We start from the raw sequence: 26,095 nt of genomic DNA on the forward strand, positions 1-26,095 counted from the left end.
TAGCTTGACCACGCAATGCAGGGCAAGCTGCTGCATCTCATGGTTACTGTAAGGCTGTTGGTAAATCAGGGGTCGGCTTTTTGATAACTGATTCTGTCTCTACACCTTCAAGCTTCTCATGTCTTTTCTGATAACTGTGAACTGGCACATTTTAAAAGACACGTTTTTCACTTCCTCCAAAATTCATAAATGCTTTCCTTGTCTTCCTTTTCCCTCTCAATCCTCTCTACATATCAGTTAAGGCCCAGCCTAGATATCCACTTTTGTCCATATCTGGAGCCTCCAATGTAATATATATATTCAGTTATTATTGTCGCTGTCTCCCGCGTTAGCGAGGTATCGCAAGGAAACACGAAAGAATGGCCCAACCCATTCATTCGTGATAAATTTTATGTTGGTCAGACTGGTAAGGATCTTTCTGTTAGACATAAGCAACATAAATATAGTATAAGAACGGGACAAAAATCAAATGCCTTGTTTAATCACGTTAAAAACTATGATCATTGTATTGACTGGAGTAATGCCATCAGTTATTAACTCTATTACTAAGAGAAATATCATTGAATCTTCTATTATTAAATACACAAAATATTAGTGATGGTCTATACAAATTAGATAACTTTATTGTTGATTAAATTTATAAAATAAGTTTATGAACGCTCGTTGTATGTTTTGGACAATCACATGTTTACCAAATGTGATTTACCAAATGGCGTCCTAGCTACGTCTCTTCGTTATATATCAACTGACTGTTATATTTCTCTCATGTGTCACCCTTAATGATGTAATTATTACACGAAAGTGGAAGTGGACTTGGGAACTTATCCTGTTTTATTTTCCCCTTGGACTCGAGAATATACTTGATCACGCGCAAAATTGTGATCGCTTCCAATATATATATATATATCAGTGAGATGTGTAAAGTTTAACATGTATATGGAGAAAATATTAAGATTAGCAGATTGCAGGATGTAACTGGCGGACAAAAGCTAGGCCTGTCTGGAGATGTTAACCGTATGCATTGTAAAGTTTGTGGTCAAAGATTTGGACACAAACTAAACACTGTGTCTTAGAATGTTAAAAAATAGAGCCTTTTAGGAACAGATCTAAACACCCTGCAAGAAATCTCGCAACACCTCATTATTAATAACAAGATACCTGAAATTTGAAGTTTGTATCCATTTTTTGCATCTAGTCTAAAACTTACCATATGAAACTCTGTAATGTATGTACTGAAATACGGATTGTAACATCTAATGTAATATCAACCTCCTGGGGTCTAAGAACCTTTGTGACCCCTGTAATCCTTTTGCGCTTACCGCTCACAATATGAGCTTGGGGTGCACAGTAAACTTGCCGGGGTACCGGCACAAATCAATACATTAAAGGAACAATACAAAAGGGAATATTATTTTCAGATCACATAAAGCTTAAACATAATCCAAGTAGGTTTTCAAACCGAAAAGTCTCTTCCTCTACACAATTTTAAGATTATTAATACCAGTATACTTTACACATGGGCGAATATGGACCACCTAGGTTAACAGTAACTGCAATGCATTACAGTGGCTATAGATTATGGGCAAGAGGAAATTACACTGCTTATATGGGTGCTGTCGTCTGAAGGAGTCAACAACACAGCACCTTGGGGTATTTATAGATAACTGATTATACTGGGTCAGTTCTGATTGGTTGACAAAGATATATGGAGGCATATATATATATATATATATATATATATATATATATATATATATATATATAGATAGATAGATAGATAGATATAGATATAGATATAATATTCCTATGAGTCCACGGGAAAAATGAAACACTATAAGTTCCCAAGTGCACTTTCGTGAAATAATCACATCATCAGGGGAGACACACGAGGGAAATATAAATTGATACATATCGAAGAGGCAAATATCTTGATCACGCGCAAAATTGTGATCCTTTCCAATATATATATATATATATATATATATATATATATATATATATATATATATATATATATATATATATATACCACGAGACTATAACGTTGCTCCTGACAACATGAATGCTTGTTGTATTTATGTACAAGGTAACTTTTCATCAATTTTATCAAAAATCGAAAGGAATCTTGTTCGCATGCGTGAGTTCTTTTCCATCGTATTTACGGTCAACTGCTTCCATTCTTCCATGAAAGCTGGAATGTCCTCTTCCTTAATGTTCTCCATGTCAGGGATGTCTTTGGCCTCGCTTATGACTGCGGTGATTGCCATTGTAGCGAAAAGGAGGCCAAACTCGTATTTATTCCTGTGTTCCCTCAACAGTTCCTCGTGAGTGAACGGAACAGGTGCGTGGCCTGCCTCGATTACGCTTCTGAAGGTGTCGTAGTACGTGGTCAGGAAGTGTTGCTCGTTGGCTTGCCTTACGTCCCCGTTGAAGCTGGTGAACATAAAGTAGTTCAGGTCGGTTGCAGCAGATGCATGGCGGCTTAACTGAAGATCTACCAACATGATGTCCACAGGGACGCCTTCTTCGTTGTACCTAAAAGAGATCAACATTTAGACTCTCGTCCCATCGTTGATGTGAATTACATATATATATATATATATATATATATATATATATATATCCCTAGGGATAGGAAAGACAGAGTACTTCCCACGTATTCCTTGTGTGTGGTAAAAGGCAACTAAAAGGAGCAGGAGCGAGGCGTTGTAAATCCTCCCTGGAACGCTACCTCGCTAACGCGTGAAATTGCGAATATATATATATATATATATATATATATATATATATATATATATATATATATATATATATAACGAATGATAATTCCTCCCAGTACTAGATGATAATACCATGATATTGTATTGTTGAACCAGGCAAAGAAGCACTATAAACTAAGTTTATTAAACTATCATCGTATTTCTTGTGAGAGTTCAACATCATAATCAGAAATTAAATTCATATATTATAGAAAGACATTGCAATATCAAATAACACTTTAGCCCACTCCAGAATTATATTTCAACCCCCGTCTTGTGCACAGAATCATATTTGCATTTCTTATCAGTGGATGACATAACAAGACAGTATTAGGTACGTCAGGGACACTACTTCCAGCAGAACGAGAGCAGGCATAACCACTACCTCTCACGTACATGGGTGATCTTAAGCTATATGACTAACCTCGGTTGATAAATAAATATACCTTAGCAGTATGATTATTGTTACACATTGATTATGTACATTCTTGTATTCAAGCCATATGAAGCTCTGTGGGCCTCATATTGAATGTGACTGATTGAAAGTACTAACCAAAAATGCATGGAATGTTAAATATGGAGGTGATTAAAAAACATATATGAAATTATTAAACATGCAGGATTAAAAGATAAAAAGAAAGGAGGAGGAATTAAGCTGAAAGTATTTGTACTGGTACCACTGTTCCAACCGAAACCATCAACAAAAAGCACAGCAAGTTTTGAGGACCATTCTAGCACATGTGGCTATTAATCAATTCCCTTGCTATGAGACGATACTAAATTTTATGGTACCTTTACAATTTAAGACCTCTGCCTCTTTATAACGCGATGAATTCACTGTGTATAATTTTACCAAGGGTACATTAGTTTCATTTGAGAGCTGTATCATGAAAAATGATCCATTAACTTCACTGAGACTACTAACCTGAAGAGAATATTGTTGTTCCAGCAGTCACCATGGCAGATGACATCAAATGGTGGACTTCTTCCCAGATGACGTTCCATGACTTGGAAGCTGGCCGTCTTGCACTTCTCCAGCCATTCTTCGGCCGTTTCATTGCCGCCAATTTTTTGCAAAATATCTTTAGCATTAGTCATCGTGTGTGAAAACAGGAAATTAATTTCTTTCTCTGCATGTTCCGAATAGTTGGTCCAGTCCAGTTTCAAGAATTCATACTTTTCAGATAGGTCTTGGTCTGGTAACCTAGCCTGTAGTAGGACTGAAGCAGCGTGGAGTTTGGCCAGTTCTTGCAGAACGAGCCTAGCATGTGCCACATCCATGCCCTTCCTGCGATCATACATCTTGAACCCTCTGGGCCGGAGGTCCTCTAAGAAAATCATCTCTGACTCCTTCTCCAGAAAACTACAAAGGTATTTGGGCACCCTTAATCCAGTTAACCCTATGTCTTTCAATTCAGTTGTCAGTAGAGGTGCGAGTTCGCTGTAAAATCCGGCTTCTTTTATGAAGATAACGTGACCGAAGTCAGCAAAAATGTTTTGGAGAATCTGGCGGTGGAGTTTGACTATGTAGGAAACACTCTCATCGCGTCCATTTAGAGTGAATACCACACTGACGCTGGTTACAACGGTAGCGTAGTTGTCTCCCTTCTGAGTAAAGTCTTTGACTGTCCAGGATACCAGAACAGCATCTTTCCCCTTGTCAGCCTTCAGCGCCTCCTTCACGTGCTCATCCTTGATAAGTTCGTGCGTACAAGCCATTGGTGTCTCGCCATCCTTACTGGCCACTAGAATAAGATAGCAAGACTGTATTATATTGATCATTACGAGAATGGATGAGTAAAATATAATTACTTTGGAATTTGGGAAGAACACACTGGTACCTTACGGATCTTAGCAATCAAGCGAAAGCATCAAGAATATGGTAAAAGCTCTTATGATGATTGTATGACACTTTTTTAGTTATACGAAGTTGTGCTAACAATAGATCAGTACCGTTTTATCTGAAAATCATCAGCAATGCTACATGGGAATAACAAATTTCTGAAGTTCTTTGCGAACATGGCGAGACCCTGTGATGCTGCCTCGTAATGATGACGTTAAGTACATGAGGAAATATCAAGATACAACATATAATGAATAAACAGTCTTGGAGGGTAAACAGTAATAAAAACCCTAGCAGCAATCTCATCTACATTATTTATGTATTTTTGTATAAAGGACTTTAGTGGCAATTAAGGCCAGGCATCATATGGACTTTAGTCCGCGACTGGTTTCTCCGATGAAAAAAAACAAAAAAAACACAAGGTTTCGAATAAGCCTATGGCTGTCTGCCGGACGAGTTGCAAGACAGGCGTATGTGTGTGTGTTGTGTGCGTGTGCAAAGATCCGCCAAAAGCAAACCTGGTTTGGGATTTTGTCAATGACAGCCCAATTCTGAGAGCACCATTACTAGCACAAGTCGGGTATATGTTTTTTTTTGTGTCATTACTGGTAAAGGTCAGGACTGTTTGTGTGTGTGTGTGCGTGTATGGGTGCTATTAAGTGGTGTATGTGGATTACCGGGGTTGGTTGGTTGGGCCTATCGACTATCAAGGTCAAGGTCGTCAACTTCAAGACATCTATTTTCTGTAGGTGTTAAAGTTAATTATTAGACCTCATTTTCATTATGTACGTGTCCCTTCGTAACTTAACACGTCTGCGGTTATTCTATGGTTTCACTTTGAAATGTTGTCACGTTATTTTCCTAACGCGATATTGAAACCTATATCGAACAGGAACCTACGATTTCTTTTTTTATTTTTCTTAAATATTGATTTCAAGCACAAGTGTATGCTGCACACTTTCATCGCAGATAACAACAAATTTAACGTTGATTAAAGGAGGACACACAATAAGCAATGACAAATTGGGAACTTTATACATAATGTGACCAAATATCACATTTTCGGCGGAACACTCACTGGTAGACGCTATGGTATTCCTTTGTGGCAAATATGTTCCTCATTATCAATATTACTGTACAGAACTGTAGCCGCTGTGATGCAAATGTTACGTAAAGAAAGTGAAGATTTTTTTCGTTTGGACTAGTTCTGTCGCTATATATTACGTTAAAGTTATATACAAATATGCCAACTTACTCTCATAAAATATCTTACATTATCATATGTCATCGTTCAAATTGACAGGTAGTAGTCCTTAATAACGATGTTATAATATGAAACTAGTATGTTTACCGACTTCCAAAACTGTTATCCACTGACGATTTTATTAGGAAACGTTATATATTAGCGTTCATACATAACGTTGTTAGAGTAATAATGTGATGTTCGGTTCCACTGACATGAAAATATTAAAGTAATTTGCTGTATTCTGGGAGATTCTCTGAAGGTTTCAAGTGTTTTGGCAGTTATTAACTTTATAATGTCTTGTTTTTAATGTAGTTCATGTCGGTCGATTCAGTTATTACTCTATTAAAGGCATTTGGGCATTCTTTTTTAGTACATTTTGATAGTACACAATTTAGTATTTTTTTCAAACAATTTGGTTAAAAGTGTTTTTACAATAAGGTTAATTAAAGACAAAAGAAAATATGATAATTTTTCAGTGCACAGCTGACAACTCTTGCTTACCATATCCACTTTGTTGACAGTAGTTGTCAGCCAGTTTGGCTTGAGCATTTGACTAGGTATTGTGTGACAGTGACCGCGAGCATTATTGGAAGTAACTGTGATTGTATTGAAAATAATCTCTCTCAGATTCTTGGCTTTTCTAATCTGATCTGAAAAATGCCCAAGAGGAAACGTACTTTCAGCTCAGACTTGCGATGTGTTAGAAAAGTGGTGTTCGGTGAGAAAAGTGCAAAACAGTTCATTTGTATGTTCGGTTAATAACAGTACGAAACAATGAAAAGGTTTCTTAATATTAAAACAGAGACAACTTGTTTAGCAAAAAACTGACGCTTAGAGATTTAAAAGTAGCTGTTGCCAAAAACATTATGGGCCAACCAACCAATCAAGTACCATAGCGTCGCGTCTTCCGACTGTGCATGAAAAATGGTACAGGCAAACTTTGAGCCAAAATTAAGGTGCGTTAGAGGTAAGTGTGAAGCAGGTGTTACTCATGTTTCTGCATCTCTTTTTTCATCAGTGAATTAAAAAAGAATTCTTGGCACGATCAACCACAGGGATATGAAGCTTTATTGGTACTTTTTCAATTTCTTTCTCGGTTCGGTCCTTCAAAAGTGTGTTTTACTCATGGTTGCATCCGATTTACCACCAGGCTCACCTTTCCTCTGTACTTGTTAAACCTTCGCGTCATGACCTCCACTGAAGAACCCTTATCTCACATTTCTGTCGTACTGAACATGTGTGACGTCCGCAGCTCTCACTTTTATCATACAGAGTAAAGAAAAAAAGTTTCCATCATCACTCTCCTTCTATCCTTGTTTCCAATAGGAGGTTCTAGTGTTTCATGCTATTTTTTTCCTCTACAGTGACACCACCTGACGTTGACCCTAGCCTTTAACCATTACACACACACACACACACACACACACACACACACACACAAATACATATACACTTAATAGCCGTATCCCTTATTAGTGAGATAACACCGGGAAAAGACGAGGAAACGCCACATCGTTTTACGTTCATTATATACTTGTTAATTCCCGAAACCACAGCCCCCTATCCACATCCAGGTCCCACAGACCTTTCCATGGTTTACCCCGGCGCTTCACGCACTTTGGTTCAGTCCCTTGACAACATGTCGACCTCTACACAACAAATCGTTCCACTTCACTCTTCCTGGCGCAACGCCTTTCGACCTCCTGCATGTTCGGCCCCGGATCACTCAAAATCGTTTTCAGTCGTCCTCAACTTTTTGTTTGGGGTAGGGCACCAGTTACCACTGTTCCCTGGGCTGTTTGTACCGTCTTACATTAAAAAAAATCTCAATACAACACACGCCAACTTTAATCTTGATAAATCTTAACTGTATAGCAGTATTGTAACAGAGAATAGTTGTAAAGCGTGTTGTCCGACATCCCGTTTTATCAGTAAACGAAAATCCTAGTTCTAACCTCACATACCATCAAGACGGTACTGGCGACCACATACGGTACGCGTACCATTAGGAGGTTCTCGCTCACCACGCATGGTACATAACAACTGTTATCAGATACAAAAAAAAAAAAAAGAAATGAAAATGAGAAGCAGGACCTTGAAAAATGATAACTACGCGTCTATTATGTGTGTAACACGAATTTAATACGCGCAACAAACAGAGGCCCAATTCTTTTGTGTTTTTGATTGAAATTCTCTCTAGTTGTAGAATGAATATAATAGTTATTGTATATCTGTATAGCGTAGAGTATGGATTATGGCGTAAATATATATAGCAATGGATAGACATTAAATCTGCAAGTCACTGCGTCACATGATTGTTGGGCGTAGAGGTCACGCATGGATGAGTTGCTCAAATGCCTGTCTTCCTGCACGGCAGAGATTTGGAACTCTTTACCTTGCCGTAGTCTTTGTAACAGCTAAGACCTGCACCCGCATTTAATAAAAGGCAGAGGTATACAACTCCATCAAAACCTCAAACTTCTTTTCTTCTAAATTTCCTCTTTCTCTTTGTTTCATAGAAGACCTAGCATTTTAAGGGACTTCTAACTGTGACTTTAGCCTTACTCAGTGACTAAAGGTGGTGGATACAAGTGAGAAACTGCAGAAGCTAGAGTCCAAGTTTGAAGAGTGTGCCGAAGGAGGAAGTTGAGAGTTGATGTGAATAAGAGAAAGGTGAGGCGTAGCAAGGCGTGAGCCAGGTTGGTTCGAGTGGGAGTTAGAACAGGGATCGTGGAGGATATTAAGTGTTTTAGATGAGAGTTGACATGGCAGCAGATTGAACTACAGAAGTTGAAGTGAACCATAGACTAGATAAAATGGAGGGGTGAGTAGTGTGAGCGGAGATATTACTATCTCCAAGGGCAAATACACTTCGGTTTGATGGTATGGTAGTCTTGGACCCATACACGCAGTAGAAAGGAACAATGTTTATGTGTTGGATATGGAATAACGGGTGGTAATATGTCGTGTGAGGATTGTTGAACGTGTCAGGGAGGACAGTATGTAAGAGAGAGACGTGGCACTACTAAGCAGAATTTGATTGAGGCAACTGAACAGGGTTTGCTGAGATGGTTTTGACATTTTGGAGAGGATGAGCGAAGAGGCTAAAAGGATGAACGTGTCGGAAATGAAGGGAGCAAGGGGGAGGGGAGACCGATAAGTAAGTTAAAAGATGGAATGAAAGAAGCTTTTATGTTTGTCAGGGCTTGAACATAGAGGAGGGGGAGAGGCGTGCATGGGATAAATGGAATTAAAGCGATGGGGCATAGAGGGAGCGACGAGCTGTCAGCGGGGATAACCAGAGCACATGAAGTGGTTATGGGAAGCCACAGAAAGGTCTGTGGGTAAGGCTCTGCCTTCGATGCAGCGCACATGGCAGCTGGCGAGCGGTTGTGAGCAAATAAGGCTGTTCTGTTCCTGATGTTACCTTGCTAACGCGAGAAACCGAACAAGTATAGTAAATAAAATAAAATCACACACACACACACACACACACACACACACACACACATATGTATATATATATATATATATATATATATATTTTTTTTTTTTTTTTTTTTTTTTTTTTTTTTATACTTTGTCGCTGTCTCCCGCGTTTGCGAGGTAGCGCAAGGAAACAGACGAAAGAAATGGCCCAACCCCCCCCCCCCATACACATGTACATACACACGTCCAGACACGCAAATATACATACCTACACAGCTTTCCATGGTTTACCCCAGACGCTTCACATGCCTTGCTTCAATCCACTGACAGCACGTCAACCCCTGTATACCACATGACTCCAATTCACTCTATTTCTTGCCCTCCTTTCACCCTCCTGCATGTTCAGGCCCCGATCACACAAAATCTTTTTCACTCCATCTTTCCACCTCCAATTTGGTCTCCCTCTTCTCCTCGTTCCCTCCACCTCCGACACATATATCCTCTTGGTCAATCTCTCCTCACTCATTCTCTCCATGTGCCCAAACCATTTCAAAACACCCTCTTCTGCTCTCTCGACCACGCTCTTTTTATTTCCACACATCTCTCTTACCCTTACGTTACTTACTCGATCAAACCACCTCACACCACACATTGTCCTCAAACATCTCATTTCCAGCACATCCATCCTCCTGCGCACATCTCTATCCATAGCCCACGCCTCGCAACCATACAGCATTGTTGGAACCACTATTCCCTCAAACATACCCATTTTTGCTTTCCGAGATAATGTTCTCGACTTCCACACATTTTTCAAGGCTCCCAAAATTTTCGCCCCCTCCCCCACCCTATGATCCACTTCCGCTTCCATGGTTCCATCCGCTGACAGATCCACTCCCAGATATCTAAAACACTTCACTTCCTCCAGTTTTTCTCCATTCAAACTCACCTCCCAATTGACTTGACCCTCACCCCTACTGTACCTAATAACCTTGCTCTTATTCACATTTACTCTCAACTTTCTTCTTCCACACACTTTACCAAACTCAGTCACCAGCTTCTGCAGTTTCTCACATGAATCAGCCACCAGCGCTGTATCATCAGCGAACAACAATTGACTCACTTCCCAAGCTCTCTCATCCCCAACAGACTTCATACTTGCCCCTCTTTCCAGGACTCTTGCATTTACCTCCTTTACAACCCCATCCATAAACAAATTAAACAACCATGGAGACATCACACACCCCTGCCGCAAACCTACATTCACTGAGAACCAATCACTTTCCTCTCTTCCTACACGTACACATGCCTTACATCCTCGATAAAAACTTTTCACTGCTTCTAACAACTTGCCTCCCACACCATATATTCTTAATACCTTCCACAGAGCATCTCTATCAACTCTATCATATGCCTTCTCCAGATCCATAAATGCTACATACAAATCCATTTGCTTTTCTAAGTATTTCTCACATACATTCTTCAAAGCATATATATATATATATATATATACATATATATATATATATATATACATATATATATATATATATATATATATATATATATATATATATATATAGAGAGAGAGAGAGAGAGAGAGAGAGAGAGAGAGAGAGAGAGAGAGAGAGAGAGAGAGAGAGAGACCAACTAGTTGGTAAGATGCTCACAAGAGAGAGTATCTGGGTCATGGGGTACCAGTGGTATAATAGCGTGTGAGTAACATTAGAAGCGACCGTTTTATAAGCAACAACAATGTCGTGGAGTTACATTTCTACAGTTTAGTTGTTTGTAAGTTATCTAGAACAGTGCAGGGATGTATTATGGTCACACACCACACGTTTAGATGATGTGAGTTGACCTCATAATCACAGACCTTAAATGCGCAGTGCGAGTACGTCAAAGGAAAGTCCTATGCTGCTATCTTACCCGCTTCAATCTGAAGAAGCCAAATGCATCAGTGTGCATGGCTGCAATGTACCATACTTAAAGATGCACGGAAAGTTAACATAGGAGGGCAGCAAAGATGCTTCCAGAATTAAGAGACCTGGGTAACAGACGGAGCTTGGGACGTAAACCAGTTTGATGATGTTGACAGCGAGCCTTTTTCGAGAAAAACCAAGATAGAACAAACATATAACAAGAAACTAAGCAAAACACTTACGAGAAAGGATGTAAAGAACTACTCTCATAACATCAGGGATGTGGATGAATGGGACAAAGTGTATGATAGGGAGTTTGAAATGGGTGCCACATGAATGTAGAACTCCTCCCCATTTCTGTATGAAGAGAGAATAATCCACACACTGAATAATGAAACTGAACGTGGACAGCGTATATAAGTTGAAAAAGTTGTATAATAGTAAATGAATTTCAAGAAAGGGTGTCCCACGAGTGTCGAACGCCCTCACTTCACAGTAAAAGTAGGTAATCTAATATATTGTTGTTTGGTGCTTGAGGCCCATCAGCTGCCAGGGTCATGAAGGCCGTCAACGTAAGCAACATCCACCAACCGTGAAATATTTAACACCTTCGGATTAAGATAACTCTTAAGACCATAGACACAATACGTATGTGGCCCATGTATCTAATGCGTGTGATTACACAAAGTGTGTGTGTTTTTCTATTAAATCTCACGTCTATCTCTACATAACTAAGTTTGAAATATGCTTAGAAAACTACCTGTCAATGTTGAATTAAAGCATATTGTTTGAATTGTTATCACATTCAAATTTAATGATTTGTTATAAAACAGTAGATATAATCCATGTGCTAGTTTGTTTATTTACTATATGTGTTCATCGGTAATAAAACTGTGTAATGCGAAGATTCATTGTAGGGAATATGAGTCACCCGTTATCATCTTAAATTTCTTACATTCCTCACCTAGATGCATGAGAGTCTCATTTGATTATCACGTGAATTTTATTCATAACTCCTTGTCTAAGTTAAGGTCTTTTTTCCTGAATGTCAAGTTCATAGTTCATGTGCGTCTTAGTATAAGGTAATGAAGACCTACAAGGCACACGGTGAAACATCACAGACAAAACCAAAACTAGATTGCAGCAAGAGGATGACTGTCATTAATGGAGGCTGAGTGAAGGACTTCCTGGTCCCAAGGCAGCCATGGAACAAGGCGTGATCCATGCCTGTACCATATTGAGGCTAAGCAGTGCTTACGCTGTCACTGTCCAGGGGTCGTATGTGATTGCTGAGGGATGATCTGCCTTCTTCATAATTCATCAGTTTTTTATGTGTTGTTCTGATGACGTCATGAGAAACTAGGTTGATGACGACATGGTCGTCGTTGACAAACTATTGAGTTGCTGATTCCGGTTCGTTTTTCGTAAGAATCTAACGGGCAGTAGGATCTCTCGAATGGTCAGCTATCCACCCAGTTCGCCTTTACTGTATAGTCTAACGAACCTGACCTTTTGTGTCAACGAGTACAACACTCGGGTGGACAGATTACAGACAATACAACCGGTGAGGATGGGATTCTTTCGTAAGAATTGGTAGACGTGGTTAGAATTTGAGATGCCTTAAGGTTCTGATTAGGGAATGAAGTGGTGGAAGAGATTGGATGAGGGAGTATGTGCATGAGAAAGGCCTTTTGTTGATAGTGCGTATGAAGCAGTGCAGGGACCTTGGGAAACGGCATATTGAATACTGAGTCATATCTATCACATATTATACTGTAATGAAATACTTTTAAGTTATTTTGCCGATTGGTGAATAGTATACAGGGGGGCGTCGTGCTGTTGATGGTCTGAAAGGCGTATATGGCAGCCGGGGGAAACCATGAAAAGGTTTTGGGTAGAGTTTCCGTGGTTTTAGTGCATTACACATGACAACTAGAGAATAGATCTGAGGGAACGAATGAAGCGTTTCTTTCGTCGTTCCTGGCGCCACCTCGCTAATACAGGAAACAGCAGATAAGTGTGTGTGCGTGCGTATTTGTTACTTTAACAATACCAGATTAAGTTCTACGACAGTTTTTCAGTCTGAAGCAAATAATTTCGAAAAAAAAAAGAATATAACTTTTGTTATTTCCATTGATAAATGTAGGAAGCTGGAGAACCCAACCATCTGTAACAAATGATGCCCTTAGAGTAAACTCCCCCCACTGTACAAACGTAAATACAGTTCTCGCGGCTTATGTTAACTCCTAAATCATACACTTTGCTTCGATCCTTCGCTTACCGTCCTTCACGTGATTGTTTATAGTTTATGAAATTAAGTAAAAGATACTCTGCAGTTACTTACTTGTGACATCAGTAGTTATAGCACAATGTTAACGCAAGGGAGCGGGTCTAGCACTGAAGTTGTGAGCTCTTACAGTGGTGTATCACAGTGCTCACCTTCATTATAACAGCGATGCCAGACGCATGAGAGGGATGTTTAAGGCCGATCTCTCCAGCAGGGAGAGATGGGTATGAGTACTTCTGTCCGTTGTTATTTTCCCTGAACGTGATGGTATCAGTCGATGCCGCTGGTTATAGATAGAGATGGTATCAAGTTGCTGGCCCCTGGTATTCATTCGTAATGCAGATAACCTCATACGATCGTATGGTACTTGTGGATATGACAGCTACCTGTAAACAGTGGAGTTGAAATTCGGAGTCGTAGTATAGCGGGCCTGTAACGCTGAAGCTCGTATCTGTTGAAAGAGATGATCCATTTGTCCATAAACGGAAGTGAAGCTGTCCGTAAGCAAAGCTCATACTGACTGTCGGTGCAGTTCTTTGAGATCTGTGACGACCATGTAGTTAATCATGTCCTTTAACAGACTGGTCAAATTGGTTAAAAGAAATAGTTAGGACGCTTAAAGTTGCTTCAAGAGGGAATTTGTGATTATTAAGAAATGCTCAACAGGGCTATTATGAATATTTTTTTTTTTTTCACTACCAATCGTAGACATTTTGCGATACACTGTAACCTAACCTAACCTAATATGGATGATAAGTGAATGGCTTTCTTATCTTTGATATCCTTTGATGTTTCGCCACGTTCTTCAGTCCGGATATACAGTTGCTTTCCTCTGTCACGCTGCCTGCCTTGCAACGCATCATCCACTTCTGGGCTGACAGACACCATGCTCAAATTTTATAATTTTACGTTACGCGTTTATAACGCTGTAAGAAACCTGACGCTGTCTACAGGACTTTGGTGATTTGTCTCAGTTTGTTATGATATATTACTATTAATATTTATTAGTGTAGTAAATTCTGTTGGGCAGGATAGTGTGGAAATAGCTGGTCACGTCTCCATGCAGGAAACTGTGACGGTGCAGTGGTTATGGAAGCCCTTTTATCACTACCTCCTCGTCCCTCCCGCTCTTTGTGTTGTGTCCGTCACACCCTCCCCTACCCCGTCTCTCTCTCCCATGCAGTCCGTCTTAACCCCCGGCTTCTGTCTGCGTCAACAGGATACCGTCACCATGACTTGAACATATTGCCCTTGGCCGCGTTACGCTCTGTGACAACAGATTAAGGCAGCGATCAGTTAAGCCACATCTCACCCTGACTCTACCTTACGCATACATTGTATTCTTCGACCCCAGCAACGCCATCTTGCCCTCCTAGTCTGAGATATTTCTTTTATGTGCCAAATACCATGTTATTATTTCAAGGCTACGTAATTTGTATAGCTTCATATGTCTTCTGACGTGTCTCGGGTAAATGTGTATCGAACAATATCAGTATTTTTTCCAGCAGTTGTGAGACGGGAAACATTTTTTTCTTTTTTTCGTTGTAGGGTTGTACAGGTGTTTTGTATTTCTGAGTGAAATCAGCTGAGCATAGTAAATGCTGATAACTAAGTGTAGTGACTGTGAGATCAACCTGGAGTGAGTAGTGGTGTCCTCAAAATGTGGACACATGTTTTCTCCCCTCATAGGCCAAGGTAATCTTTCCATGCCCAAGGGAAACCTTTCTCTCTCTGCCGTGATGAGACTCATCTGTGTCCCTGGCAGAGGTATGCATTGTTCCTTCATGGTCCAATGGGGGTTACACGTAGGGGTAGACTGGATGTGATTGTGTGAAGTTTGACCAGTTAATAATGAGATGAGGAGACATGACCAGATCTTAGGTGACAGTTTCAGGTTATGTCACTCGCAACGCACCCAGACCTGCCTTGGAAAACATTATCATTGTCGAAGACGTCATATCTGAGAACATAATTGTATGAAACTCATGAAGATGAACATATGAATATTTTGACATAGATGCCAAGTGTAGGAGGATGAATGACGTTCGACAGACCGGGTTGATCTTGAGTGTGCACATTAAATAACTTAGTTGTACGGACCTTATTATATCTGAACAGTTGATGACATTTGGCCTTTACGAGGTTGAAAGCGATTGAACAGAAATATTGCATGAAGTAGAGAAGTGTAAGGACTATGAATTGAACGCTTACCTTCTGTTTTATGCTTGCTCAGAAAAACGAATACAAGACAGTTGCTTTGTGTATGGCGAAGAATAGTGTGCCAGGTTATCTAAGCTCAGGTTTCTTCCGGTTTATATTCGCTTTGCTTGCCTTCATAGGGAGGAGTGCTGTTTGGCTTTCATTAATAGGGGTTTATTAGGAAGGAGAAATAGTTTGTGTATGTGGCCCATGAAGATGGGTCTCGGCGACAAAAGACACATGATTGGGAATGTTTAGATAGCTGCATTCTCTCGATCTCGACATTTTGTACACCTTTAATCCCAGCAGAAAGTTTTCCTCCTCCTCATCCGTTACCATTGAACAAAATCTAGAGTGTGTGTGTGTTATTATAATTCAGGAGAGAGCGTAAGGATTCCCGAGTAAAGTGATGCAGCAACAGCAACAACTCGTTCGTTGCCAGGCGTTCGCTCACGGGTGAATGTTAACGCTGGCCTTGATGGGTCGGCTTCCCACTCGCGCCTTAACATGACACAGCACCTTCAGAGGTTCCACATGAAACAACGTCATGCTCCAAAACTCGCACATCGTCGGGTTCTGTGTATAGGTGGCGCCACCTGAACACTGGTGAATATGATTGGTGAGTAAGACTGATGGTAGGAATGACAGATCCCTCCCTCCCAGTGTTATTGATATTAGGAATCTGTGTATTAATGATGGTGATTTTGTGTCCGTGGAAAAAGTTTGACCTTACTCGGCTATGTCTGAGGTCAGGGAAATCGAAGGTGTAGCATTGATGACCCTAGGAGTTAAGGAAGAGGACCTGGTTGGTGTACAGTGATGTTGGCCTTTGTAATGACGACGTGGTGAAGATAAGGGTATTGCGAAGATGGTGTGGTGAAGACAAGTATAGTGAGCACATACTAATAAAGATAGGGTGTAGTGAAAATAAGGATATAGTAAAGTTAAGGGGCAGTGAAGAAGCGTATCATGAGCACTGAGCAGACTTGAATTAATGTAGTTAAGGATATTGTGAAGGTTGGATGGGGTGAAGAATGATGATGTAATGAAGATAAAGATGTAATAAAGTTAAAGAGGCAGTGAAGATGTAGTGACGTGATGTGGTAAAGATAAGAGTGGAATAGTGACGTGATGTGGTAAAGATAAGAGTGGAATAGTGACGTGATGTGGTAAAGATAAGAGTGGAATAGTGACGTGATGTGGTAAAGATAAGAGTGGAATAGTGACGTGATGTGGTAAAGATAAGAGTGGAATGAAAGTAAGTGTGTGCTGAACATAAGGGTGTTGTAATGATGAGGCTACACTGAAGATTCACGTGCTTCGTATGGGTATAGTGATGAGGCCATTTGGACTCAACTCCCCAAATGTTTCGAGCCAGGTTCAAGGCTGGTCGTAGAAGGTAGTCCTGATGATAATGTTGGTAATTATCATGAACATGATTATAATAAGAGGCTTGATATTCCCTTATTAACAAGTAATCATACTTGGATTGTTGTGTGAACTAGTAATGCTGATTACGATATAAATGATTAGTTATAGTAATGGTAATCAAAATCATGATTCTTTTCTTAAGAGCAGTTAGATAAGGAGGTAGCTAAAGATATAAAAGATGCATTCACATTATGATTAATTGTATTTGCTGTTTTTTTTCTTTTTCTTTTACATTGTTTACATATTCAGTTGAAAAGGAGTGGGGTCCCTGCTAGTATTGCTTGCTGCCTTTTATCGTAACATTTGACTGTAAGTCCTTAGTTGAAGTAGAACTGGGGACCTCACAAGCCTACGAGATGATACCGTAGTCTATCATTTCATCGAACATGGAGAGCATCCTAGGACGGAGGAGTGGGTTGTTCTCGAGTTGTCTCAGTGTCTTCTCCTTTTGATCTTTAATGAATTCCCCAATATCGTCACCTGTCAGATTGTCCAGGTCCATGACCTCCCCGGCCTCGCTTACCACAATGGGAACGACCATCATCGCCATGATGAATCCAAATAAGTTTTTCCTGTGGTATTCCTGAACAAGCTCACCGAAGGTGAACGGGGCGTCGTGTCCGCCATCCCCCAGCGTCTTGATGAGGCTGTTGTAGTACGTCATGAGGAAGGTGTGCAGGTTTTCCTTCCTCTCTGGGCCGTTCAAGCTGGTGTACATGAGGTAGTTTAGGTCGGTGGCTAGTGACGCCTGACGGTTGATCTGGAGGTCGAGGAGTCGCACGTCTGTGGGTGAGCCTTCCTCGTCGTACCTGCCACACACAAAGAGAGATCGTCAGTTTGAGTCCTTGTCTCTGCAAATTCATGTTAGCCTTTAGTTAGGTAACAAGAATTTCGACATTTGTGCAGTGATTATATATATATATATATATATATATATATATATATATATATATATATATATATATATATATATATATATATATTGGAAAGGATCCCAATTTTGCGCGTGATCAAGATATTCCTGTGAGTCCACGGGGAAAATGAAACACGATAAGTTCCCAAGTGCACTTTCGTGTAATAATCATATCATCAGGGGAGACACAAGAGACAAATATAACAGTCAGTTGATATACATCGAAGAGACGAAGCTAGGACGCCATGTGGTAAACATGCGATTGTTACACGAAAGTGCACTTGGGAACTTATCGTGTTTCATTTTCCCCGTGGACTCACAGAAATATATATAGCTGTCATGTGTAATGCACAGAAACCACAGCTTCCCATCCACATCTAGGCCCCACAGACCTTCCCATGGTTTACCGCAGACGTTTCAATTGCCCCGGTTCAGTTCATTGACAGCACGTCGACCCCGGTGTACCATATCGTTCCAATTCACTCTATTCCTTGCACGCCTCTCACCCTCCTGTATGCTCAGGCTCTGATCGCTCAAAATCTTTTTCACTCCATCCTTCCACCTCCAATTTGGTCTCCCGCTTCTCCTTGTTCCCTCCACCTCTGACACATATATCCTCTTTGTCAATCTTTCCTCGCTCATTCTCTCCATATGTTCAAGCCATTTCAACACACACTCTTCTGCTCTCTCTACCACACTCTTTTTATTTCCACACATCTCTCTTACCCTTTCATTACCTACGCTATCACACCATATACTGTCCTCACATTTAATTTCCAACACATCCACCCTCCTCCGCACAACCCTATCTATAGCCCATACCTCGCAACCGTATAACATTGTTGGAACTACTTACTATTCCTTCAAACATACCACAGGTATGTAGATGTTCTTTGTGTTTGGCCAACAAACGAAAATTTAGAAACGTTTCTCCCTGTACATAACAATTTAGTGCTTTGTGTTAACTATACTGTTACTTTTTTTTTTTTTAGATTTAATAATCCATAGGGATAGAAACACGTTTAAGTTTAGCTTATACAGAAATCCCACCAATGTTTGTTCTTATATTCATTATTACTCAGCTCAACATGACAGACTTGAATTATCATCATTCCAGTCGATGTTCCTTAGGGCATCACGTATATGCAGTCCGGAATTTATTGATGATGAGTTTGAGAAGATATATTCTGTTGGATCCAAGTTAAAGTATCTTAGATCTTTCTTTGATAAGTCCCTTAAGTTGGCAAAGAAATAATTTTATATAGAGTTAAACCCAAACCTCCCCTTAATATCAAGAATCTTATAGTTCTCCCTTTTTGTGATAATTTCATATTACTTTCAGGGTTACTTAAATCTTTCAATGTAAATGTTAAGAATTTTGACCATTGTATAGACTGCAGTAACGTCAATTCATTATTAACTGTAACTCTTTTACCACGAGAAATACCATTGAATCTTGTATTGTTGGATACACAAAGAATTGTAACATTAATATTAGTGAAGGTCTGTACAAACTGCATAGTTTTGCTGTCGGCAAAGTTTGTAAACAGTTCTCTTTCTTGTCCACATAATAAAAATTTGATAGGCATGATGCCAGACCCGAACAACACCAACCACAACACTGCCATCCGGTAACGCTTGTTTTCCAATGGCGTCTTAGCTACGTATCCTCCTTCTATATCAACTGACTGTTCTGCGTCTTCTGTCGCATTCTTTTATCTCCCCTGACGATGTGATCATTACACGAAAGTGCACTTGGGAACTTACCGTGTTTCATTTTCCTGTGGGTTTATGCATATACTAGATCAGGCGCACTACTGTGACATCTTGCTATATATATATATATATATATATATATATATATATATATATATATATATATATATATATATATATATATATATCCCATTAATAAGTGATAGCAAAAAAATTGTCAAATTGTCATACCTTCTGAAAAAAAAACCTAATCCAGTATGTATGATTAATATATGAAACAGTGGGATAGGGAAAGGGTAATATTGTTTATTGATATTCAACATTGGAATTATATAATCAGTTAATTACAAGAAGATTATTCATTGCAGCGCATTCTTACCTGAACAAAACATTGTTATTCCAGCAGTCGCCGTGGCAGATAGCATCGAACGGGGGAGACCGCTTCACTTGTTCAGCGTAGACATCAGTTGCTTTAGGTGCAAAGTCTCTGAGCCACTTTACTACTGACTCGTAGCCACCAATTTTTTCCGCCATTGCTGCTGCGTTATCAAAATACGAAGCAAACATGTTGTTATTCGCCATCTCTTCATGCTCTAACATAGAAATAAAGTCCAGATTAAGAAATTTGTATTTGTCACTCAGATTCTCAGGGGTTTTGGCCTGAAGTAAGATGGAGGCGGCGTGAAGTCTGCCGAGCTCCTTCAGAACCAGCATGGCATGTGCCTTGTCCATCCCCTTCGTACGGTCAAACATCTTGAAGCCATCTTCACGTAAGTCCCTTAAGAAGATTACTTGCTCATCATGAGCCGTGTGTGCAAAGAAAAATGTTGCTAACCGCAGATTACCCTGCCCGGCATGAGACAACTCCGTGTTCAACTGTGGCACCAGCTCCTGATAAAACCCAGTCTCCTTTTCGAATATCATGTCTGTAAATATATCCAACGCTGCGCTCGGTCGACATGGGTTACACTTGGCCACATATGTGACCTCCTTTTCATTTCCATCTTGACGATAACGTACGTACGCACTCGTCACGATACAGGCATAGTTATCTCCTTTCTGGGTGAAGTCTTTAACAGACCAGGATATGAGATCCGCGTCACTGCCCCTGTCAGCTGCCAGAGTTGCTTTGACGTGGGCCTCTGTGATGAGGCTCTGCGACGTTCTCTGGCCCTTCTTGGCGGCTGGGGCGCCTGCTTTCTGCTCTGCCACTGCAATGAACAAATAGATATTATGTGATGTTAGCTGAAACGACACTGGCGAACACGATGCTATTCTACTGGCACTGATTTAAGGAAATCTTTTAGGAGAGGAATGAAAGCATATACCATCTGGTGCTCGTCAGATGGCATATGTAAGATGGTTAACCAATATGTCCGAGGGATGTAATGGGGTTGGTCAGAAGGGGAGGTGTTCCATTGGATGTGTTAATGTCTGGGAGAGTTAGTGGAATGTGAGAAAGGTGAGGCAGGTGTGAGGGCAATGGTGGTGTGATTCATGTACTGGTATAGTTTATGTAGGAGTCATTGTTTTGAAGGGTTTGTGCCGTGGTTTTAGAGAGGTAGGTGTACCTAGGTTATCGTAGTGACAGATGAGTGGAGGGGGGAACAGGTCTAGAACAATTCTTGCTATGAAATTATTACAGACAGATGTGGGAGAAACTGTGGACTGGTTTGTTTCTTCAGGTTATGTTGCTGAGGCTGTATCGCATTCGTATATCATTGTCGTAACTTCAGACTGCTTCTATCGTAAGAGTATTGCGTCTGTTGTTTACTGAAATACTAGCATACGTAACTGACAACCCCAACTGTTATCTCACTGATTAGAGACGGCAATAGCCACAGTAATTACCGTTATCTTATGGACTTCTTATCTGTCTCGTTGCCGATCAGCGTATAGCCGCAGGTCACGTTGAACATGTATCTAACTAAACGTAAACGATAACCATCGTTTAACACAACACAGAATTACAGGTCTGAACATACGACAGTGGTGTCTAGATTCAAATAAGAGACTCTGAAACTGTCGTGATTTAAGTATAACAACAGCAGGTTGTGTTACAGTATAGAAACCCATACACATTTTACCTCTCAACCAGTGTGGGTACACGCTTGTGGTATAATAGACCTTGGTCTTTGAATCTTTTTGAGTTTTGGGTTACGTGTGGTTTACGTCACTGACATCTGTCATAATCGCACGGGAAGTCACAAAATGTATGGAGGTTGGTCAACACTGATGTATAGGAGCGAGTTTTAAAGGAAGTGTAAGACTACGTAACTTCTGATTAATCTTAAGAATAAACGTAACCATAGAGGAATAGGGACGGATATGTGTATGAAGACTCAGGACACACAACAGATCATGATGACACACGAGACGTTGACCACTGCTCTGCTTTAACCGGAGAATTCCGGCGCAGACATGGCGTCGTAACGTTATCAGACTACATTTGGACTTTGATAACACATGAGAATGTCATCGCCACCCACTTTCTCTCTCTCTCTTAACCTAAAAGATACCCTCCTGTACATGTTTGTAACCTCATCTAACAGTAGACAAATTCTTGTATACAATCTAGTGGCTTATAAAAACGATGCTGATTTTTTTTCTTTTTAACAGGACTCTCAAAATTCACAGTATGGTAGTGGATACATGCATGATTGTTTCAAACCTATAGTCGGTAGTTGCATTGCTCTTTAGTTTGATGAATGGATACAGTACCATCTGTAGCCCATTATTCACTTGAGCCTAGAACCCAAGAAAATTCATACACTACCTTCTCAAGCCTGTTACTCTCTCAAGCATAGGAACTGGGTTGATTGATACAGCATAATCTCAGGCCTAGTGAGTCATACAGTCTCATGGCACTTTCTCGAGCCTAGAAGCCGTGTAAGCTGATACAACACAATCTCAAGCCTAGTCATTAGATATAATAGTACCATCTCGAGTCTTGCATATATTGGTTTATGTGTATACATGTGTATGTGGGTGGGTGGGGCCATTCTTTCGTCTGTTTCCTTGCGCTCCCTCGCTAATGCGGGAGACAGCGACAAAGTACAATAAATAAATGATATATATATATATATATATATATATATATATATATATATATATATATATATATATATATATATATATATATATATATATAAGAAGAAAGTTAAGAGTAAATGTGAATAAGAGCAAGGTTATTAGGTACAGTAGGGTTGAGGGTCAAGTCAGTTGGGAGGTAAGTTTGAATGGAGAAAAACTGGAGGAAGTAAAGTGTTTTAGATATCTGGGAGTGGATCTGGCAGCGGATGGAACCATGGAAGCGGAAGTGAATCATAGGGTGGGGGAGGGGGCGAAAATTCTGGGAGCCTTGAAGAATGTGTGGAAGTCGAGAACATTTTCTCGGAAAGCAAAAATGGGTATGTTTGAAGGAATAGTGGTTCCAACAATGTTATATGGTTGCGAGGCGTGGGCTATGGATAGAGTTGTGGGGGGGGGGGGGGTGGATTTGCTGGAAATGAGATGTTTGAGGACAATATGTGGTGTGAGGTGGTTTGATCGAGTAAGTAATAATAGGGTAAGAGAGGTGTGTGGTAATAAAAAGAGTGTGGTTGAGAGAGCAGAAAAGGGTGTTTTGAAATGGTTTGGTCACATGGAGAGAATAAGTGAGGAAAGATTGACCAAGAGGATATATGTGTCGGAGTTGGAGGGAACGAGGAGAAGTGGGAGACCTAATTGGAGGTGGAAAGATGGAGTGAAGAAGATTTTGAGTGATCGGGGCCTGAACATGCAGGAGGGTGAAAGGCGTGCAAGAAATAAAGTGAATTGGAACGGTGTGTTATACCAGGGTCGACGTGCTGTCAATGGATTGAACCAGGGCATGTGAAGCGTCTGGGGTAAACCATGGAAAGTTCTGTGAGGCCTGGATGTGGAAAGGGAGCTGTGGTTTCGGTGCATTATTACATGACAGCTAGAGACTGAGTGTGAACGAATGTGGCCTTTGTTGTCTTTTCCTAGCGCTACCTCGCACACATGAGGGGGGAGGGGGTTGTTATTTCATGTGTGGCGAGGTAGCGATGGGAAGGAATAAAGGCAGACAGTATGAATTATGTACATGTGTATATATGTATATGTCTGTGTGTGTGTGTATGTGTATACGTTGAGATGTATAGGTATGTATGTTTGCGTGTGTGGATGTGTATGTATATACCTGTGTATGTGGGTGGGTTGGGCCATTCTTTCGTCTGTTTCCTTGCGCTACCTCGCTAACGCGGGAGACAGCGACAAAGCAAAAATAAATGAAGATAAAAAAAATATATATATAAAGGGGATTGCCTTGATTAGGGCATTCAGTTGCCCGTATCATCTCATTAAACATAAAAAAAAAAGAAAATAGATATCTGTTCATTTGAGTTTGTGATAGTTTCGAAGAGGAGTATAGATATGTGCTTGATAGTGTGCGTGTGAGCCAGTCAGAGTGACTGCATATATATCTTATCTCTTGGCCATGACTGGCGTACGATTCCCGATCTGTTGAAAGTTTCCAAAGTATCCAGTAGTTTCTATGATCTCTAGATTATTACCTCAAGGTGGGTAGAGACGCAGTAACCAGAAATAACAGTGTAATGATACAGGGAGGGAGAATGCAATATAGACTCTAGCAAGAGGTTTTTCAGCTTCAAGGTTACAGAACATTGAAATATACTTCCACAAGATATGAAGCGTGAAGCCTAACAATACATTTAGCCTTCTAGAGAAATATTTGAATGACATTAATTGTCTGTAAATTTGTCTGTTCAAAAATGGCAGTATGATATGCGCGTACTTCGACTCCTTTTTTTCCTTGCAGAGTAGAAGCTAATATATTTCCTCCATTTAGTGTCTGGCGGCTGTAAATGGATCAGAACATATTTTTCAATCATATTTTGCCCGTAGAATGTCCATGTCAGTATACTTTCTGTATAGTTCATGGTGCCCATAACTGTTTTACTCCTAACTGATAAGTCAGTGGGATGAGAAGCCGATTGTTCTATCTTGTCTCCACCAAGATCCAGCGGAAATATAGATCATTTTTATAGTCCTTCTGCAAATAATCTCGTTATACATACACCACTAAGGTTTTCTTATATATCTTGTACTCCTGTTATCCCCTCTCTCGTTACTGCTCTCTGACTCCTTTTGCATCGTATCGCTAGCCAGTCTTTTGACACTGTACCCCCAGCTAATCTCTTGGCACTGTACCCTCAGCCAGTCTCTTGGCATAGTATCATCAGCCAATCTTTGAGCGCTGTAACTTCACCCACTCTTTTGGCGCTAGACCCTTACCTGATCCTTTAGCACTGTACCTTCACCCAGTCTTTTGGTACTGTACCTTCACCCAGTCTTTTAGCACTGTACCGTCACCCAGTCTTTTGGTACTGTACCTTCACCCAGTCTTTCAGCACTACCTTCACCCAGTCTTTTGGTACTGTACCTTCACCCAGTCTTTTAGCACTGTACCTTCACCCAGTCTTTTAGCACTGTACCGTCACCCGGTCTCTTAGCATTGTACCGTCACCCAGTCTTTTAGCACTGTACCGTCACCCAGTCTTTTGGTACTGTACCTTCACCCAGTCTTTTAGCACTGTACCTTCACCCAGTCTTTTGGTACTGTACCTTCACCCAGTCTTTTGGTACTGTACCTTCACCCAGTCTTTTAGCACTGTACCGTCACCCGGTCTTTTAGCATTGTACCGTCACCCGGTCTTTTAGCACCGTACCTTCACCCAGTCTTTCAGCACTGTACCTTCACCCGGTCTTTCAGCACTGTACCCTCACCCAGTCTTTTGGTACTTTACCTTCACCAGTCTTTTAGCACTGTACCGTCTCCCAGTCTTTTAGCATTGTTCCACATTTTAGTTTCTCACATATATTCCAAGTCTTCTATTCATTATCAACTTGTTTTGAGGGTTACAGAAACAAATAATGTCAAAAAAAAAAAAAAAAATTTATCTGTCAAGAAAAATAATGTTAAAATTATTGGGTAACAGTATGATCGAAGTTAGGCAAGATTTAGCCATTAGGAACTATTGAATAAGCAACACTGCAAGTGACACAGACATCACTAATAGAATACATGTTTCGTAAGCGACAGTATGTAGTTGTGGCACCCACGGTGCAGTTGTCTATAGCTACAGCTAAAGATTTTCATAAAACTCACTCTTCGTGAATGGTGGTAATGAGGTGATGTACAGGGAATCACAAACTGCGTGTTGCGGGGCTGGAGGTTCTTGGCAGACTAACGCTACGTGTAACGTGAAGCTGGCGATAGGTAAGCCTATACTTCACTGCTTAGCCATGCTTCTCACCAACACTTATCAGTA

At 40.4% G+C, this 26,095-nt stretch overlaps 1 protein-coding gene across 1 annotated transcript; it reads right to left on the minus strand.

Annotated features, from left to right (window-relative positions):
- Window positions 1-474: 474 nt before the first annotated feature.
- Window positions 475-26,072, minus strand: LOC139753887 (uncharacterized). The gene is made up of 6 exons (XM_071670844.1): window positions 25,933-26,072; window positions 20,122-20,953; window positions 17,467-17,922; window positions 16,137-16,201; window positions 3,685-4,504; window positions 475-2,535 (listed from the first exon to the last, which is right to left on the minus strand). Coding segments are annotated over exons 1-6 (2,634 nt in total). The 5' UTR covers window positions 25,934-26,072; the 3' UTR covers window positions 475-2,075.
- Between the last annotated feature and the right edge of the window lie 23 nt (window positions 26,073-26,095).

The sequence above is a fragment of the Panulirus ornatus genome, chromosome 15, assembly GCF_036320965.1.
Source record: "Panulirus ornatus isolate Po-2019 chromosome 15, ASM3632096v1, whole genome shotgun sequence".
Taxonomy (NCBI): Eukaryota; Metazoa; Arthropoda; class Malacostraca; order Decapoda; family Palinuridae; genus Panulirus; species Panulirus ornatus.